The sequence below is a fragment of the Poecile atricapillus genome, chromosome W, assembly GCF_030490865.1.
Source record: "Poecile atricapillus isolate bPoeAtr1 chromosome W, bPoeAtr1.hap1, whole genome shotgun sequence".
Lineage (NCBI taxonomy): Eukaryota > Metazoa > Chordata > Aves > Passeriformes > Paridae > Poecile > Poecile atricapillus.
In genome coordinates, this window is record NC_081288.1 from 85868686 (window position 1) to 85889394 (window position 20709).

Consider the following 20709-nt stretch of genomic DNA (forward strand, 5'->3'; position numbering starts at 1 on the left):
GTATTCTTAGCATGCATACTTGTAATTCCTTAAGTCTGATAACTTAGCATAGCCCTAGTATTTTGTTACGCCAGGACACCAAACATCTTAAAGGCCTCATAGTAGGAGGCCGTAAAACCCTACACTATCTTGGGAAACCAAGGTCCTTTCTAGAACATATCCTGTAAACTAGAGATTTGGCCCATCCAGGGGGGAATTCCTCAAAGAGGGGAATATCACACCATTCATCCAGGCCTCCCATTGAGGCATCCCCGTTAAATATGCTAATTTGTAAGGTCTATAAATTGTATATGTGATCTATCACGTGAGTGCATTGCAGTGCATTACACCTTGGCAAAGTGGTGCACCAATAAGGATCTTTACTAAAATACTGAGGTAAAACCCCTTATCCCTTAACCGTGTCTGGCTCTCAATTTTTAAGACCAAGAAAAGGCATCACCAGCACCTCAACATCCATCTGGTAGTGAGTAGCTCAGAACTGATCACAGTACTTAAAGTGGGGCCTCACCAGTGCTGAATACTGAGGGACAATGACTTCCCTAGTCCTGCTGGCCACGCTATTTTTGATGCAGGCCAGAATGATATTGGCCTTCTTGGCCACCTGAGCACACACTGGCTCATGTTCAGCATGCTGTCAACCAACACTCCCACGTCCTTTTCTGCTAAACAACTTTCCAGCCACTCCTCCCCAAGCCTATAGCACTGCATGGAGTTGTTGTGACCCAAGTGTGGGATGCAGCACTTGGTCTTGCTGAACCTCATACCGTTGGTCTTGACCACCTACCCAGCCTGTCCAGACCTCTTTGCAGAGCCTTCCTACTGTCCAGCAGATCAACACTCCTGCTCAACTTAGTGTCCTCTGCAAACTTCCTGAGGGTGCACTCAATCCTCTCATCCAGATCATTGATAAAGATATTAAATAGGACTGGCCCTAATAATGAGCCCTGAGGAACATCACTAGTAACCAGTCACCAATTGGATGTAACTCCATTCACCATCATTGTCTGTGCTTGGCCATCCAGACAGTTTTTTACCCAGCAAAGAGTACACTTATCCAAGCTATGGAAAGCCAGTTTCTTCAGGAGAATGATGTGGGAGACAGTTTCAAAGGCTTTACTAAAGTCCAGGTAAACAACATCCATAGCCTTTCCCTCATCCACTAAGTGGGTCATCTGGTCATAGAAGATCAGGTTAGTCAAGCAGGACTTGCCTTTCATAAACCTATGCTGGCTGGGCCTGATCCCCTGCTTGTCCTGCATATGCAAGATGATCTAGACCATGACCTTCCCTGGCACTGACATCAGACTGACAGCCCTGTAGTTCCCTGGATCCTCCTTCCAATTCTTGGGTGTCACATTTGCTAACTTCCAGTCAGTCGGGACCTCCCTATTTAGCCAGGACTGATGGTAAATTATTCCAAGTGGCTTGGTAGACTCAACTCTCAGCTTCCTCACTACCCTTGGGTGGATCCCATCTGGCCCTGTAGACTTCTGGGCATCTAAGTAGCATAGCTAACCATTTCCTCCTGGATTATGGGGGCTTCATTCTGATTCCTCTCTCTGTCTTCCAGCTCAAGGGTCTGGGTACCCTGAGGACAACTGGTCTTGCTATTAAAGACTGAAGCAAAAAAGACATTAAGTGCCTCAGCTTTTTCCTCCTCCTTTGTCACTATGTTTCCCTTTGCATCCAGTAAAGGATGAAGATCCTTTTTAGCCCTTCTCTTTTTTCTGTGTTGTCTCTTACAGCAGTAGCCTTTGGCCCTTCTAATTTTCTTCCTGCATAACTTCACAACTTCCTTGTCCTCCCAAGTTTGAAATGACTCATGACTTTGTTTGACTAGCATAAATAATTGTTTCTTCTCCAAGCAAGAGCTACATTTTCAAGAAAATAATCACTGGGATGTTAATCCTCTCAAGACAGGAGAGAAAAAGTCATGGTCATGATGATGGCTTTTTGTACTGACTTCCATTCAGCTCCCAGACTGCTTGGATCTGATCTCTTGCCATTGACGTCAATTATGCAATCTATGTGAATTATACCATGCAGACCTAGAATCATATAATGGCTTAGGTTGGAAAATACCTTAAAGATCATCTAGTTCAAATCACCCTGCCACGGACAGGGACACCTCCCACTAGACCAGATTGCTCAGAGCCCCATCCAGCCTGGCCTTGAACACTTTCAAGAATGGGGTATCCACTTCTCTGAAAAAGCTGTTCCAGTACCTCACCACCCTCACACAGTAAAGAATTTCTTCCTACTATCTAATCTGAACCTACTTTCCTTCAGTTCAAAGCCATTCCCCCTTGTCCTATCACTACATGACCTTATAGAAAGTCCCAGTCCAGCTTTCTTGTAGGCCCCCTTTAGGCACTGGAAGGCTACCGTAAAGTTCTCCTTGGAGCCTTCTCTTCTCCAGGCTGAAAAACCCCAACTCTCTCAGCCTGTCTTCAGGATTCACTGTGGTTGATGATTTAGTTATTGGCAGGCCAAGAGCTACATTTCTTCCAGTTTTGGGAAATTCTGTTACAAAACAGAAAATATTTGCTAAGATTTGTTTTCCTATGTAAGAGAGATTCTTTAAATGGGCATCTGAAAATCAATTAGTCCACATAGACCAATGATATGAAACAACCTTGCCTAGTGCATCTGAAGCATATTGCTTTCTTCTGTGGATTAGAATACTTTTTAAAAATAGACTGCATTTGTGTATGTCTCTCATAAATCTTTTTGGTAGGTTAGAAAGCTGTCACCAAAACTGCAGAAAAAACAAAAACTCTCCAACGACATCTTTTCAGTGTTAGAGAATCAAGGCATCACTTTATTCTGGCCAGGATGTTGTTCAGGCCAGGATGTACAACAGAAATAATTTCATCCAGACATTGCCTGGGTTGTGCAGAGAAAATCATTCCATCACATAATCTTTACCAGATTTTTTCACATACTTGTACAGTCAAAACCCAGAGAAATTAATTGGTTCAATCTTCATTGGTCCCAAGTTACACAGTTCTTAGTATTTGGTTTCCTACTGGTTATTGACCCCTTTACCTTTGATGCTAATTAGGTTCTCATTCTTATTCTCTTATCTTTCCCCAGACCAGCTATCTCCGACCATTCCAGGGGTGATATTTGAAGTTGATGGTAGTTATCTTTTGTGTCTCTTCTGTTTGTGCCTCCAGTGGTGAACATTCCTTTGAAAAAAAGCTTCAATTCCTTTCCCCCTGGGCAAAGGTGAACAAAACCCCTGAATAAAGTTATATAAACATGTGAAAAATGAGGTTCACTCTCCTGGTAAAATTTAAAAGGTTTAATAAAGACAATAAGAGACACAGAAAATAAAGCAAAGAGTTAAAAAGGCTGGGTGCTTGGCGCTCTGCCAAAAGCACACCTGGTATCTTGGGAACACTCTTTATATACCATGTCTACTGCACAGACTTTATGCATATTCAAACTTTTCCAGGAATTGTTTTGCATAGACACTCCTTGGGTCCGCCTTTTTAGAGCACGCACATTTTTTGGCTTTGCGGTTTTAATTCCTTTCTTATCATCTTTTGATTTGGGCTTTGGCTTTTTTTTCCACAGGCAGTGAGTGTTGATAGCAGCCTGGGCCCCATCATTTGTTAACTGGAGGTTATCCTGCCTGGTCAGGCAGTTAGAATACACTATATTGACCTATGCCTAAATTCTTGCTAATAGCCGGAGAAAAAGAAAAAAACTACAGCAAAAGCCATTCTAACATTATACATATAACATTCATCTTAATACTTGCCAAAAGCCAACATCACAATATGTATTTATAACAAACATTTTAAACTTTGTATCATTTCCAACAAAGCTAGTTTGAATAAAATTACATACACAATATCAAAAGGAATATAAAAAAAAATTAACTTCTTTCTAAGTTTGTTCTAACATTGACTGTAACCATTTGTAACGGTTTTAAAAATAACTCAGTGGGAAAAAAAGTTAATACTGGTCAAGCCCTTCATCCCTGCCCAGCAATGGAGGGGAAAACAAAGAAAACAGGACTGTGAGAGGTAAAACCAAAAACATTATTCACAATTTTACTGAGGAAAAACGCGCTAACAACACAATACAGAGGAAAATGGTTTACCCACAAAACCAGCAAAGGCAAAACGTCACCTGGCCCCCTACTTCTAGGGCAAAATCGAAATGGTAGCTGCCCCCACACTGTCTGCCATGTGGCACCTGGGAGAACAGGCAGCACACCGGTGATGCTCTTGTGGCTCAAACCTCCTCCCCCCAGCCCAGGAACAATGGAAAAACAGGGACAAAACAAAACCCGATGAACTAGCTCAAACCAGGAACTATGCTGCCAAGATGCGTGGTCCTGGGCAAGCTCCCTCCCCGTAGCAGCAGCAGTGGTGGTCGCGGTGGGGGGTACTGTCGCTATCTGGATCTTCCCTGACTTGCGGCGAGTGTCTTTTTCTCCCTAACTGCGAGTGGCAATGGCAGTGGGGGGTGCTGGGTCTCTGTCAGTGAAGGCAGCAGCAAACCGGCAGGCAGCATGCGGCTGGGTCCCGAGCAGGCTCTGGCTGCACACGGCTCGACTGGACTGGGGACTATCCCTGCCGCTCCATTTCCCAGGGCAGCCTTCTGGACAGGAGTTGTCTTTTCAAGGCTTGGGCTCCACAGCTGGAGAAAAGGACTAACGGGGTGATATGCGGATAAAAAAGAACTCTATAACTCCAGAGTAGTTATAAGAGTAGGTACAAATTTATTCAGTGCTGAGGTGCATGGGGGATATCTCTTCCGAAAAGCATGAACACTTCTGAGATTTGGCTTTCTCTTTTTATCCTTTACAAACTAGGGTTGCACAATACGCCTAATACATATTCATTTCCTAACTCCGCCTGTCCTCGCTTCATATTAAAATTAGCTCCACGCCCTTTTGCGGCTGCGCACAGCTCGTTTTTGGTCAGGTGGTCATCTGGGGGGGGGTCTCTGGGATGAGGTCAGCAATTTTCTCCTTGGCTGAACTTTCACCTTGTCTTCTCGCACATGCTCTTTTTAGTCCTTTGACCACTTTTTGGACTTTGATACATTTCTTTCCAGCTTAGGGGTCCAAAGAATCTCTTTATCCTGTGGTGCCTTTGTCTTTGCATCTTGTTTGTGTATTCTTGCTCTTTATCTTATCTTGCAGTCTCACTCCTTTCTTGCTCTTGTCAGTTCCCCCTCTCTTCTGGTCAGGCATTTCTTTATGCTTAATTCTTAATTGTTAATTTCTATGTTTCAAGGGGACCTGCAGTGGCAGTGCAGTCTGGACAGCCCCAGCCCCTCCCCAGCTCCAGGCCAGAGAAAGAATGGCAGCCCTTATGCTTCCCTCTACTGCCTTAAAAAAGACAGTCCACTAAGGATGATGTAGAGGAATGTAGAATACACAATTTTGTTACCCCTAATACTAAACTCTGCCTCCTATCCCTGTAACTAGGTCACCACTGTTGTAAGATTCCATAAGGTTGGTGCATCTATGGAGAGAATATGGGAACAGATCCATTTTCTGTCCTGCTTAGTCACTGAGGAAAATCAGTGCTTTCAAAAAATTAGATAATAGGTAGAAAACTGACACTATGAAACTGTCATGGTTTAGGAATGGTACTCCGCAATTTAATTCTCCCAACGACTTTCCAAACCACACTGCCTCTTGGTCGTTCCTCCTACCTCCTCTTCCACGCCCCCCCCCCCCCCCCTTCCCCCAGCGGGTGGCCAGAGAGGAGAATTGTAGGCACAAAAGGCAAAAGCTCATGGATTGAGATAAGAACAATTTACTGTAAATGGCAATGAGATAAGAAAACAGTAACAACAACAATATCAATAACAAAATTATAGAAAAAGAGAATGGTTCACATGCAAAAATGCCCACCACAGAGCCAGACCCAACCCGACCAAAGCCACGTTTTTTCTGACTGGAAGGAACCCTTTTTCCCTCCCAAAGTGAGACAGTCCCTTCCCCCTACCCCTGACAATGACATAAGGTGTTATCAAATAACATAATGTCTCGGCTATGCCCTCTCCCGCTGATCTGGGCCAGAACCAGAACAGAACCTTAGAGATTAAAAATATATATTTCTTTTTAAACACAATTGGGGGAAAATAATATTGCCGGAATGGCCAGTATAAAACTATAATTATCTTCAAGCTCAGAATTAGTTTTTAACATTGTCAATAATTTTCTGAAAGGAATGATGAAGAAGGAAAAACAGCTATTTTGGTATCATCTAACACCCTGATTTCCTGGTTTCAGAAACATAAAATCGCTGTTAGAAAATACCTCTAATGGTATTCCTGGAAATTTCAGTTTTCTTTTTCTGGGATGATTCTTTTTAATATCTGCAGAAATCAAGGAAGAAACTCTTAAAAGTTAAAAATTTATGTGATTGGATAAAGATAATTTGATGAATATTTCTGTAACATCTGTGGCAAATAATGTGCAAATTGTTACATGTATTCTTATATCTTCAGAAGGACATGGAAAATGTTCTTTGCTGATGTCAAGTGTATCAGACTGTAAAGTCAGATCATCTAGATTTTGTTTGCAGAACATTACAGCTTAAATAGTAATTACATTTTAATTACCAATTTGGATTTGGTGGTACTGGCAGAATATGTTGGTTTGTTTGTTTGTTTTACTGCTTTGATAGCAGTTGTTGGTGTTCCAAAAGAAAAGAATATCAGATGGTACCATTTTTTTAAGAGGTGGTAGCCTTACTATTTTGTTTCAAGTAATGTCTATTTTTGGGTACAGCAAAAAGTATCAGTGAAGACTAAGAAGTACTAGATAAATTCTATACAGCAGAAACTGGATGAGTGATGAGTCCTCAGATTTTTCATGCAAGTAATTTGAGTGCTAACATCAAAAGTAATGTTCCAAGATTGATATTATATTAGTGGAAGGAAACCAAACCCAGTATTTACCAGTTGTAGCACCACACATTGTCACACTATATTAGGAATGGAGAGAAGTACGACACTGACTCTCCATTGTCCAAGACAGCAAGATTTATCATCTTTGATCTTCATTTACAGACAGGTTCAAGAAAGTCTGAGAGGTAAAACTCTCATTGGTCATTAAACTTACACATCACTATCATTGGTTAATTGGAACACCACCCCTTGACTGTTTCTTGTAGAGAATATTTTATATATTAGTAAAGGCCTGTCTGCACAAACCAGCCTTTGGAATAAGTCGTGATATTAAAGGCTAAAGTCCTTGAAACTTTTCTGCAGAAGAGAAAGTAAAGCAAAACAATATCCTTGTGTACAGGAGAAAAATTGTAAACCTGTGTGTATTAGCCAATGGTAACTTGCTTAGCCCGCAGACCCTGTAGAACCCTATAAATGGTGTGCTAAAGATAGAAATAAAAGGTGTTCACGTTTACTTCTGTGAAGAGTGGTGAATAGCTGGTGGTCTCTCAATATTTGGCGCCCGAACAGGGACCCTGCGGGCAGGGGGGCTTCGACAGGTCCACGCACGGTGGGACGAGGCCTTGGACCGAGGTTGGTGGAGCAGATCTGAGCGTGGACAGATGCTACCTCGGATAGGTACTGGATAGGCGACCTGAGCACGGTGGGACGCGGAAAAAGGAGTCAGGTAGCTGGGGGAGTCCGAAGGCTAAGGAGTAAGTGAGGGGTCCCCCCGCTGTGGCCGCACGAAAAATGGAAATGGAGTTTGCAGCAGCTAAAAAACGGCTTTTTAGCATTATCGTTAAACGAGGTGAAGCAGTCAAGGAAAAGGACCTGGAAAAGCTCGTTGTATGGGCTAAAAAACATGGGCGCTTAGCGGTGCCCTCACTGCTTTTTGCAGTGGCAGAATGGACGGATATAGGGAATCTGATGTGGGAAATGGCAATCACGGGAAAGAGTAAAGAAGCAGTCGCACTCGGTTCGATATGGAGAATTGTGTTGAATACCTTAAGGGATATGAAGGCGCAGTCCAGGGTCGTAGCAGCTGTATTAGAAGCCATGGCGCGACCCAAAACAGACGTGCCACCGCAGTCACCTCCTGCCACATCAATTAGCCATCTGGGTGCCTTTCTCGGGGTTGGGCACATTCGGCAAAACAGAGCATGTTTAAGCTATTAGCTTTTGAGAATGCTAATTAAAAAATAAAGCCTATCCTTGACACACTCCCAAAACAAGCAGATGTGGGAGACATGCTAGATATTGCTCTGAGAGTTAATCAGACACAAGGACAACTTGTAGCCAATGCAGTTGCAGAAGCCATGAAACCAACTACAAGTCTACTCGCTGCTGCAGTCAGTAAACTAAAAACCAAATGTAAATCTTCTGCTACTACTTCCAGCATTTGGTACCGATCTGGTGACAAAGGACACTTTCGAAAATTCTGTCGAGTTCCTGTGTGGTGTGACCAATGCCAAATGGACAATCATGCCACTGCTGCCTGCCAGTTCACAAAGAACGTGAACAAGAGTGTGAGGAGACGCTGTGCGGGGACACAAGTTACCGGCCCAACTCTATTCAGCAGCTCAACCCATGAGCAACCAGAGGAAGCCTGGGAATTGATTTGGCAGCATCAGTAGATGTCACTCGCATTGACAGCACCATCCATAAGATCCCAACTAGAGTTACAGGACCCATCTATTCTGTCACCAGTGCACTTGGTGCTTTGTTAATTGGAAGATCATCTTCTGGAATTGCAGGACTTATTGTTCTCCCAGGAGTTATTGATGCTGATTATACCAGCGAAATCCAAATTTGTGCCTACACCTTAACCCCTCCACTTATGATTAGTAAAGGGACAAGAAATGCTCAGTTGGTGTTGCTTCAGAAGGTGGCAACTGAGAAAGACATTTTTAGAACTGCTCCTCAACGTGGAGCCAGAGGATTTGGATCTACAGGAGATGCAGTGATGAATCTTCAACAAATGAACCATTGACCAGTAGTTGAAATCACCCTGTGCCAGAGAACGAAACAGCAAAGAGTTAAAATGATGTTAGATACAGGAGCTGATGTTACCATCGTCAGCCGAGTTTGGTAGCCAAAAGAATGGCCTCTCCACAGAGCCTTAAGCTCAGTACAAGGTATAGGAATGTAGCGGTTTAGATTTGCCAATCTCGTTTTCCCGGCCAACGCACCAAATAAATGTCGTGGTTTTAAAGCTGTAACTAAAAAATTACTAGAACACTTACTTATTACTTGCTGTGAGATATGGATTAGAGCAAGAGCAAAACAGGCTTAAAACTTAAAAGGAATAAAGAAAGTTTATTAACAAAACTACAAGAATAAGAACACCAGAATAAACTTCCAGAAAACTCTTTTATCCCCCACTAACCACCATTCTCTTGTTCACATGACAACATAGAGACAAAAAACTTTAGAACTTTGGTGTTTAAAACAGTCCCAATTCCTGCTAGAGTCTTTACATCAGCCTTTGTAGAGAAACAGAAGTCTTCTCCTGTTAATCTATGGAGTTTTTCACGAGAAAACTATTTCTGTTATAGTTTTCTATTTCTCTGATGCCAGCTGCCCGGAAATCTGTCATCAGTTCACTCCTCCCATTTCACATCACTTTGAGGTGGGTATGGGTCAATGAGTCTAGGGATGTAATTTTTAAGGATGAGTTATTCAAAGGCAAAAGTTCTCTTCATCTGTCTCTGTGAGCTTTGCTGGAAAAACAGTTTTCTCATTGCCTCTCAAGGCCTCAAATCTTCGCTTCACTCTGTTCCAGCACCTCACTGTATCACAATTACTCTACCTTTTGCTCAAAATCCACACTTTGAACACTCCATTCCTCCCAATATACTCTGTCATGAATTAAAGGAGTCTTTTCAAAACACTATTGTCCATCTCCATAGCTTTAACAGAAAAATATTTCAGCTTATGAAGCATCTCCTTATTCTCTCTTTCCCATTTAAAACTGAACTCTTTTCTTCACTGTCTTTGATGGTTTTATGATGTCTTCTTCATGTTGATTGTCTCTCTCTCTGTCTTTCTGGGAAAAAGGAGTAATCTGTACGTTTTATCCATGTAGTAAAAGAATTAAAGTCTTGGAAAGCTGCAGATGTTCATAGTGTCAGGTTTCAGTCCAGCAGCAGAAACTACAAACTAAGCCAGGCTGGCCGGCTCCGTTTCTCTTCCTCCTCCCCGCCCCCGCCCCCCCCCCCCCCCCCCCGCCCTCTGCGGCCTTGTCCGGCCTGGAGGGGGCGGGGAGGAGGCCGAGACAGAGCCTTGTTATCTTTTCAGAAGCCGGAAACCAAAGAGAGCAAGAGAACCCTGGCTTTACATCTTAAAGTGGTGTTCACAAGTTGATCTCACTTTTCAATGGTCAAAACTGCTGTCAATTCTTAGAAATGGCCAATAATTGGTCAGGAGGAAAGACTCCCATCAGCCACCAGCAGCTTCAACTTCCTTAGCTCTCAAAGCTATCTTAAAGGTAAAGTCACCCCATGACAAGGAGGATACTCCACACCGTCGAGAAGCGTACATCCAATTCAGTTTCAATTTCCTGAAGGACAGACTGCCACCTTATGTCCATATGTAATGCCTTTGCCTGGGAGCCTTGGAAGGCTTGTTGGTCGAGATGTTTTCAGACAGATAGGAGCAACACTAACTCTTCATACTCAATCGCTTTTTCCGTAGTCGCCACTGCTGACAGGCCGCCAACCCCAAGGATTCAGTGGAAATCTGATGAGCCTGTGTGGGTTGAGCAGTGGCCTCTCTCTCAGGAGTGACTGGCAATTGCGCATGAACTTGTTAAAGAACAGCTACAAGCAAAGCACATCCAACCATCGCTCAGCCCATGGAATAATCCGATCTTTGTCATTCCAAAGAAATCTGGGAAATGGCGATTGCTGCATGATCTATGTAAAGTAAATGACCACATGTGGGCAATGGGAGCATTACAACCAGGGATGCCCTCTCCCACAATGCTGCCATAAGAATGGCATCTTCTAGTTATAGATTTGAAAGACTGTTTCTTCACAATACCCCTGCAAAAAGATGTGGAGGCTAGCTTTAGAGCAAGCTGCAGGCCCCATGGCCTGCCAGACCTGCCTGAGAAGCTAGCCTGGGAATTTCATGGGAGGATTCAAAACAATCCTCAAAGACAGAAAACAGCCTGCAGGTGCTGTTTGTCTGTTCCCGTGTTTTCCTTGCAGGAGAGGGTCAGGGGGGTGGTGAACCCCACTGACCAATGATGGTAATGTAGCACTTTACTAACCAATAAGAGTTTCCTTTCTGTACTTTCGACGAACTAGTCTATATAACATGGCTGAAGCAATAAACTAGAGATTCTCTCCTGTTCTGACTCCCTTGAGAGTCCTTGTCGTTCTTCCTGCCGTTCCCAATTAGAACGACAAAAAGAAGACACAGTGCGATTTGCCTTCACCTTACCATCAATCAAAAAAGAAAGTCCATCTTAGAGATCTGAGTGGGTGGTCCTCCCACAGGGGATGAAAAATTCTCCAACAATGTGCCAACTGTTTGTACACTGGGCATTGGCACCTGTGCGTGCAAAACTCTCCTAGACAATTATTGATCACTACATGGATGATATCTTATTCTGTCAATGTGATCCATTCCAAGATGAAGATCTTGTATTTATCACCGCTCAACTCACAGCAAAAGGTTTGGTGGTTGCCCCAGAGGAAATTCAAAAGCAAGCTCCATGGAAGTATCTAGGGTGGATTCTGACATCTTCATCAGTCCGCCCACAAAAATTAGAATTGACCACTGAGATCAACACCTTTAATGACGCACAGAGACTTATTGGTGATCTGCAATGGGTACGATCCATTGCTGGTATCAGAATATATGAGATAGCACCTTTAATGGACCTTTTAAAAGGCACAGATCCACAAACGCCAATTACCCTTTCTGTAAAACAGAATGAATGTCTCCAATACTTAGGGAAGAAACTGCTTTCAGCACTAGCAGACAGAAGATTGCCAGATGTGCCTTTGGGACTTCTGATTTGTAACTACCCTATTGCCCCATGTGCTATCATATTCCAATGGCCTGCTTAGCAAAAAGAGAAAGGGGGAGAAGACCCACCTGAGAGCTGTCAAGATGCCAAGCAGCCTGTCAAGAAGGTACAGTCAGTGCAATTAGCAAAGAAATGTGCAGAGCCTTTGGCAATCCTTGAGTGGATTTTTACGCCGCATACACCACCAATGAGTATTTGGCAGAGGACAGAAGCAATTGCTTATCTCATCAAAAAAGTGAGAACGCAAATTGTGGAAATTAGTGGTGCTGAGCCGGAACATATCAGTCTACCGATAAAGGTAGAAAATTTTGAGTGGATGCTGAGACACTCAGAACCAATTCAATTAGCGCTGCTCAATTATCCAGGAACTGTACACAACAGGCAACCTAAAGATCCACGTCTACAGATCATCTTAAAACAGCAGTGGTTGCAACAGCCCAAAGTAGTGCAGCAGCCAGTGGAAGGCCTTACAGTATAAACTGATGCAGGAAGTCGACAGAAAAAAGCAGCCTTTATCTGGCAAGAAGGCTCGAATTGGAGAAGCAAAACCATAGATGGATATGCACATGACTCACTGCAGACATTAGAACTTACAGCCGTCTCATGGGCACTGTCTCATTGTCGAGACAGAAAGCTGAACATTGTGTCAGATTCATTATATGTGGTAGGAGTGGTACAACATATTGAAGATGCTCTTATCAAGCCACCAGATAAGCGCTTGTGTCAACTATTCTTGCAAATCAAAAGAGCTATTGAAGACAGGAGAGAATCTTGTTGCATCATTCACATCCGCAGTCATCAAACAGAATTAGGTCTCGGAGAAGGCAATGCAAAAGCTGACATGCTTGTCAGTCCTGTTGTTGCAGTACCAAGAGACTCTTTCGCAGCTGCAAGAGAGACTCATGCTCTCTTTCATCAAGCCTTACAGAGACAATTTAATATCAGCTCAATAGATGCACAAGGCATTGTAAAATCCTGTCCACAATGTAGTCAGTATGGAACCACTCTAGGCTTAGGTGCTAACCCTAGACGCCTTCAAGCCTGTGAGATCTGGCAGATGGATGTAACACATGTGCCTGAATTTGGTCGCCTCAAACATGTACATGTCACAGTAGATTCCTTTTCAAAAATTATTTGGGCCACTGCACAAATAGGAGAGAGAAGCATACATGTAATTCGACATTTAGTAGCTTGCTTTGCTGTAATGGGAGTTCCAAACAACTGAAAACAGACAATGGGCCTGCATATGTAGGAACACGAGTTTCTCAGTTCTTACAAAAATGGGGAGTCAAGCATGTAAGTGGAATTCCCCATGTGTCAACTGGACAAGCCATTTTAGAAAGAGCCCACAAAACCCTAAGAGCATTTAAGTAAACAGAAAACACCTGAACAATCAGACCCTACAATTCGATTACAGCAAGTGTTATTCACACTAAATTTCCTCAATTTAGTTGGAGATTTAGAGCAGCCCCCGGTGGTAATTCATAATAGTCAGGTAAAGATGCAAGCTACCCCAGAAATTAAATTATATTGTAAAGACCCAAAGACAGGTATCTGGGAGGAACCAAGTCCATTGCTATTTAATGGGCGTGGTTACAGTTGTATTTCCACAGATGCTGGACCACTATGGGTGCCTAGCCGATGGACCAAACCAGCCAAGAAGGATCTGAAGAACAATCGGAACGTTAATGCCCTCAGTCAGTCGCTGATCGGCTGCCAGCTGACATCACGAGAGCAGCAGATGTTTCAAGACTAAATCGTGTTAAAACATAGTCTGTTTGTGAGGGAAACTCTGTAGAAGATCTAAAAGAGTTTAGAGACTCCATCTAACTGTATACAAAACAAATTGTAGTTGTGTGTTTACCCCTTGGGGTGGATTGCTTTCACGCTTAGACTGCATGTGTGCCGGAGTGAGTGTGTTAAAGGTGGTTAGATAATAGTTTAAGATAAAGAGTTTTAGTTTGTGTAGTAATTGTTATTTGTAGGTTATTGATAAGTTTAGAAAATATATTAGTGCAAGATATAAGTATTCCCCCTTCAAGAGTTCGTGTAAGCATATTTGAAAGTTCATTTAATATTAAAGCCTTAATTGTGATCCTGCAAGCATGGTGTCATTTCCTTAGAACAAACTACTCATGGTAACTGCTGTGCATAGTCCCAGTCAACTGTGTGCTGACTAACATACAAAAGCGACAGAACATGAGTCACTCTAGCACACTTGACAAACCAAATATTAATGTGTCTAAGCTGAGTTCACATGGAAGACCCTGTTATCTTGAGAAACTTACTTTGTTCCACCCAAGCTTACATCTATTGCTAAATGTAGCTAATAAAATAAAAAACATCCAACGGTCAAAGCGAAGCCTAAATTAATTACAGTGTAATGATGTTAGAGACCCAGACTTTTGGAATCGTGGTATAATATGGGCAGCCTCCTTCTTCATTCCTGGAGCAGCTGCTGCTAAAGACTTAGCAACTCTAAAAAGGCTCACTTGTTAGACTAAGAAAAAATTGAACTTAACATCAACAACGTTAAGTGAACTTTCCGCTGATGTGAGTAGTGTACGTCATGCAGTATTACAAAATCGAGCTGCAATTGACTTTTGCTCTTAGCACAAGGACATGGTTGTGAAGAGTTTGAAGGCATGTGCTGTTTAAATCTTACTGATCATTCAGTTTCCATCCATAAGCAACTACAACAACTACAAGATGGGCTACATGCCCTGAAAGAAGATAGTGACCCCATTAAAAGTTGGTTCGCCAGCTGGGGCATCACTGGATGGCTGAAGTCTCTTGTACTAGAAGGGGGACAGATTTTACTTATAGTGTTAATTAAAATGATAGTTTTAAGTTATATGTTGTCTTATTTTTGTAGAAGTGTAAAACAAGTCCCATCCAAAGCCTGGCTTGTGCAAAAACAGAAAGGGGGAATTGTTGATATATTTTATATATTAGTAAAGGCCTGTCTGCACAAACCAGCCTTTGGAATAAGTCGTGATATTAAAGGCTAAAGTCCTTGAAACTTTTCTGCAGAAGAGAAAGTAAAGCAAAACAATATCCTTGTGTACAGGAGAAAAAATGTAAACCTGTGTGTATTAGGCAATAGTAACTTAGCCCGCAGACCCTGTAGAACCCTATAAAAGGTGTACTAAAGATAGAAATAAACAGCGTTCTCGTTTACTTCTGTGAAGAGTGGTGAATAGCTGGTGGTCTCTCAATAGTTTCTTGCAAGTAAACAACAAGGATCCTAAACAACACCTTCAAAGATTGTTGTCCTTTACCAAGGACTGTTTGGATTTTTCTTTATGCTTTCTCAGGCCACAGTGAGAAGCTTGTGTGACTTAGTTTCACACAGGCTCTGTATTCCTGCTTGCTTTTTGCATTTAGCATCCACAACACATCATGCATGATTGAGTCTTTTTTTGCATTAAATTTATGCTTTTGCATCTTATTACACTTCAGTAGAATTACTTCTGGTTTTTATCAGAGCAAATGAGAAAACAAGCCAATAGATGAGTCCTGGTTTTAAATCTCTTTCTTTTTCACCAAAATTTAGAAGCTAGTAAAAGATAACAACTAACAAAGAGAAAGAAAAATTGTAATCTACAGCAAAGTATAGTACCTCTGGGGAACAAGACACTATAGCCTAGATGTAGCATAGACTTGAAATCTGTGTGAAGGGTTATTAGTTTTTATTTTTTAAGAAAAGCAACATTGTTGTGAAGAGCTGTATGTCAGTAGGATACAAGTAGTGATGAGTCTACCCAAGTCTACCCAGGGAACCAGAAACAGTTTTCATTGAGGAAAGAATGTTTCTTTAAAAAGGCTGAAGTAGATTTCTGATGTATACACGTCATTGGTATATATTGAACTTCATTTCACAGGTTTTGCCACCTAGTGCAAAGTCATATTAGTTCTAGGGCAAGACAAACAGAACTGGTAAATAAAACTATTAAAAATCTTGATCTATTTTTTAGTAATTATATGTCTAAATAATAACTGAATAAGGTAATTACCTTTTATGATGCTCTTGATGTATAATACTTGAGCATCTGTCAATTATGATGAATTTCTGATGAAAGCTTAAGAGCAACTTTTGAATTGAGTCAGTCTTTTACCTCTGCTAGCATTTTGATATCAGCTGGACATACTTTCAGAGCTCAAGAACAATAAAATAAATTATATCTGAATCAGTTTGTCACAAGTAGTGAGCAAATACTTGGGGTATCATTCGTTTGGAAGACTTTAAAGGCAATTGAATACATAACTGGGCTTGAGCAAAAAATACAAAATCTTTTGGGAAAAAATATATCTTGCTGTTTCACAAGAGTATTGGCTTGTGCTTAGTGGAATACCATTTTTTAAAAATTTTGTTATGAGATAGTGGAAACCCTTCATGATCTGTCCAGTTTTGGGATGGGTGAACATGGTGTTCCAGAAGAAAATATATTTTGTTAGAACTTGGAGACTTGAGTTCTTATAATAGAGAGTGTATGTTCTCCATATCTCAAAGACAAACATTTTTCAGATTGAATTTGGGGTTCTTGATTTCCCTAGGAGTAGACAATAGTTGCAGGTATAAAATTTTGTTAAGTAATGAGTAGTAGCATTCTCCTGGACTGTCTAAAAAGAGGTGTGACAGGTTGTATGTGTGTAAGCAGGATAAATTACTTCAAAAATAACAAACCCAGTCCTTATTTTATGCACTTACCTGATTTAAAATGCAAAGGAGTCTGTGTCCTTACTGAAATGAGCCTAGTCTGAAATGTAGACTGATTTCAAGAATAGAATCCCTTGGGTTTTTTGTTTGCTAAGTTTTTATCTGTTCTTTTTTTCTCTTAGTGTATGTACATAAAAATAAATCTCTTTAAAAGACAAGTTTTCTTCCTCCTTCCCATTCTTTCTGCTCCCATCAATCTAACTGCAAAATTGCTTAAGAGGTTATAATTTACAAAGCAAGCATATTATATGCCCTAAAATTGGACCTGAAAAATGAAAGCTTTCTTAAAAATTAGTTTAATAAAATATGAATTTTCATGTGAACATTTTATCAATTTTAGCTAAATAATACTGGATTAGGATAAGCTTATTCTGAAATAATGGTCCATATACTCATTTATTAATTCACCTTCTCTCATATCATCTCTATTACTATTTTTCTTAGTTTGAACACACATTAACATCATTCATTCATAACCACACATTGGTAAGATGGCCAGTCTGAAAAATTATTCTTGTTAACCACATTCACAATATATGAACTATTTGTAAACACAGAAAATTAAATAAATTTAATTGTTTTCTTTGTTTCAAATTAGGCACATGCACAGTTAGTTCGAGAAGTTGATGTAGAGAAGGTGTCAACTTTTGAGAACCCTTATGTAGATGCACTGAGAAGTTTATGGAATGACCCTGGAATCCAGGAATGTTATGATAGACGACGAGAATATCAGTTATCAGATTCAACAAAATAGTAAGTATATAGTGGTTACAAACAACTGCATCTTATTTTCTGTTATTTCTAACAAATTATTTTTTTTAACTTTGTATACTATATTTTTGTGTACTTATATGTACAGCTTTATTGTATGTGTGTACAAGTATCTGTGTGCATACATATTCAGCACAAACCTGCACTTAATAATGTGGATGTAAAGACTACTGTAAGGAAGGTAGTGTATCTAGTTTAGTATTATGTGTGTGTTTGTTTCTCAAAACATAACCCTATGATAATTTGAAATCTTACATTAAGTTAATTACTAGGGAAATGCAAAGGTAGACCTCTATGCAATTCATAAAAAATTCAATGCCCTTGAACATGTTTTCCTAGTTTAAAATAGCAATGGAATTTAACATTGGACCCTGAGCATTGTCTAAATGTAATCTCTGAGAAATTCAGTTGCTCTGAGTAATATACTACAAAGCACTGATAAAATTTTTCATCTGGTAAAAAAAAAAAAAAGGATGATGGTAGAGGAGGATGACTTTTTGTTACTGCCCACTAGAAAAAGTTACTATACTTGGGTATTAATGTTGTGGAAAAAAGTTCCATGGTCTCCACTAGAACTTTTAGATTACGTATGGAAATCAATCATATTATGTTGTTCTAGTCTCCATGTTAGGTTTGCATGAAAGGCATCCTCTCATTGAGGAAAACAGAAGAAAGTGAAAGGCACCATGAATGTAAAATCGATGGAACATGGCCCTACACATAACAAAAGTCTGGAGTGAGAATTATCTGCACAGTAGCCTGAGGGTCCTTATCTAGCACAATACTTTATACATGATTGAGTCAAGACAAACTTTAAAATATCTTGCTGATACAGTTTAGGCAGCTAGAGAGCTACTACTGACAGGTTGTTCTATGCAATATGCTGTCCCATAGAGCTGTTTACCTTCACAGTCTATCACTTTTATTACTTATATATGCACATTTTGGTGCACAGTGGTTCAAAATACAGTAAAATCTCTCTTGTATTGCATGGATTCTCAGTGTCCCCAAATATACAATATTGTGGTTTATTTTTTAATGGTAAGAAAGCTAAAAATCATAGGAAATTACATATAAATGAAAAATTTTAGCATATGTAAGTAGGAAAATAATGTTTTAGAGATAAGCTAACTATACTTTCTGATTGTTTTAATTTTGAAATGAACAGCAAACATAAGTAGAAGGTGAAACAGTTTTTCTTATACTTTGAATTTCTTATATTTGTATGTCCTAACTTTGATTCCATGATAGATATAATACTGATTTCAAAATTGAAATTAATGCATATATTTTAATGGTTGCCTTAGAAGAATACAATAAAATTAATAAGTCTCCAAAGTAGGGAATAGGCATCTGATGTCACTTCAGATCAAATTGTACTGAATCTTAGTTTTGACGTAGTTCCAATGAAATCATCAGCATAGTAGATCTTTTGGGTAGTATTAAAATAGTATAGCTCATTAATGAGCTACAGAAACATAATTTTCATACATTTTCTTCCAGAAAGGAAATATACTAGTTGATTGGTAATTTTTAAAGCTCAGCATATGTAACCATTTAACAACATGATTTATTGAGGATTTTGTAGATTTTAATTATAAAATATTAGAGTTAATTTTTTGGTGTTCTGCAAAAATTGTTTTAGAACAAGTAATAAAACATCATAATTATGAAGCACTGCATATGAGTCTTTACATGACCTTCTCTTATATTTATGCTTGCAAATAGAGTTTCTTCACATATATAAGTCCAGGAAAAACAATTAGCAGAAAGCAAAGAAGCATTATTTAAAAATACAGTTCATATGTCACCAAACAGGGTGAAAGAAACATCCAAATTTATTCTTTGATGCGAATAAGCAGACACTTCTTTATTCAGGATGCTGGGGACGCTTAACAAACATACTCCATCCATTTTATATACTTTTTCTGCTGAATCATTGTTATATAAGTTCTTTTACATACTATGCATACCATGCCCGCTCTTAAATTTAACCTAATTTAATTTTTGACTTGTCTGCATGCTATCTTGTAGATTAGATCAATGTATTTTATTTCTTCTCAAGGCTCTATTCTGTTGTTTTGACATGACTTAATAACTGGAGAGTCTGTAGTAAATTTTTCTCCTGTTGTCCTGGTTTTTGTTACTGTTATCACTCAGATAAGATAGTCCATAAATGTGAGAAACAACAGCTATTTCACACTATTATTTGAGTTAGTTACACAAATAAAAGCATTTTAACATTTCATAGTTTTTATTTTAATATTATGCTAAGGCCTAATATATGATATATATTTATCACACTACTATTTATATAAGTTAGATGGTGTGTATATATAAGATGACAGATTATACTCTACTAAAAAGCAGTTAAAAGTGTCAAGAAACTTAATCCACAAACACCAGAGATTTATGTCCAAAAAGGAGACAGAGGAGTCCTTTTTACTTTATTCGAATAAAGGGGGAAGCCATGGGGCATTCCCCTGGGGTGTCTCAAATTTTTGGAGGACCGCAGCCTTCTTTTTATCCTAATTTCCCAGTCGTATGTTCCTCTCTCTTTCCCCATTGGCTGAGGTACTTGAGAGGTTCAGACTTCCTGGTATGCCTGATACCTAAGATTCCCCTCTAATGTATCACCCTCCCTTTTAATTTTTAATTTTTATGTAATTTATGGTGTTTCCCCAGTGTCTATTTCAACATCCAATTTCATTTACCAGCAAACCTACAGTTTGCTTGTAAAGGCAAATATATTTTTCCATTCATCAATCAGTGGAATCCATCCCATTGTTTCTTTTATATCTCAGTGCTTGTTTCATCTATCAGCAGACCCACTGTTGCTAGTGGACACGCAGTATGAAGCGAGGGTTCAATCACAAACAGCAGCCAAGGTTTATTTTCAGGAGGCAGAAGCCTTTATTTTGGGGTTTTCAACCCTTTTTATAAGGTGTTCTGATACAGGTTAACCTGATTGGTACAAGGAACACCTCCCTCATCCCATTGGTGGGACAAGAGAAAAACACTCTCAGAACATTTGTGTCATTATTTTGAGAAACCAAAACCTTATTTACACAACAGTCCTTGAGAGAGAAAAAGTTCCCAAAAGACTTTCCCTTGGGAACAGATCAGCCCCTGAGAGCCTGAAACTCTCTCAGGTTCAGAAAATCATGTCCACAACCCACAGCTTGTTTGTAAAGACAAATTCGTCACTCCTCTCAAAAGGAATTATAAATTGTACTATATTGGAATCTTTGTG

At 40.0% G+C, this 20709-nt stretch overlaps 1 protein-coding gene across 1 annotated transcript in view; it reads left to right on the forward strand.

The window, feature by feature from the left end:
• The window catches only part of LOC131592508 (guanine nucleotide-binding protein G(q) subunit alpha), a 333898-nt gene that overhangs the window by 155824 nt on the left and 157365 nt on the right, over positions 1–20709 (forward strand). The window contains exon 3 of the mRNA XM_058864069.1: positions 17284–17438. Within this exon, the coding sequence (XP_058720052.1) occupies positions 17284–17438 (155 nt within the window). The remainder of the gene's footprint in view (positions 1–17283; positions 17439–20709) is intronic.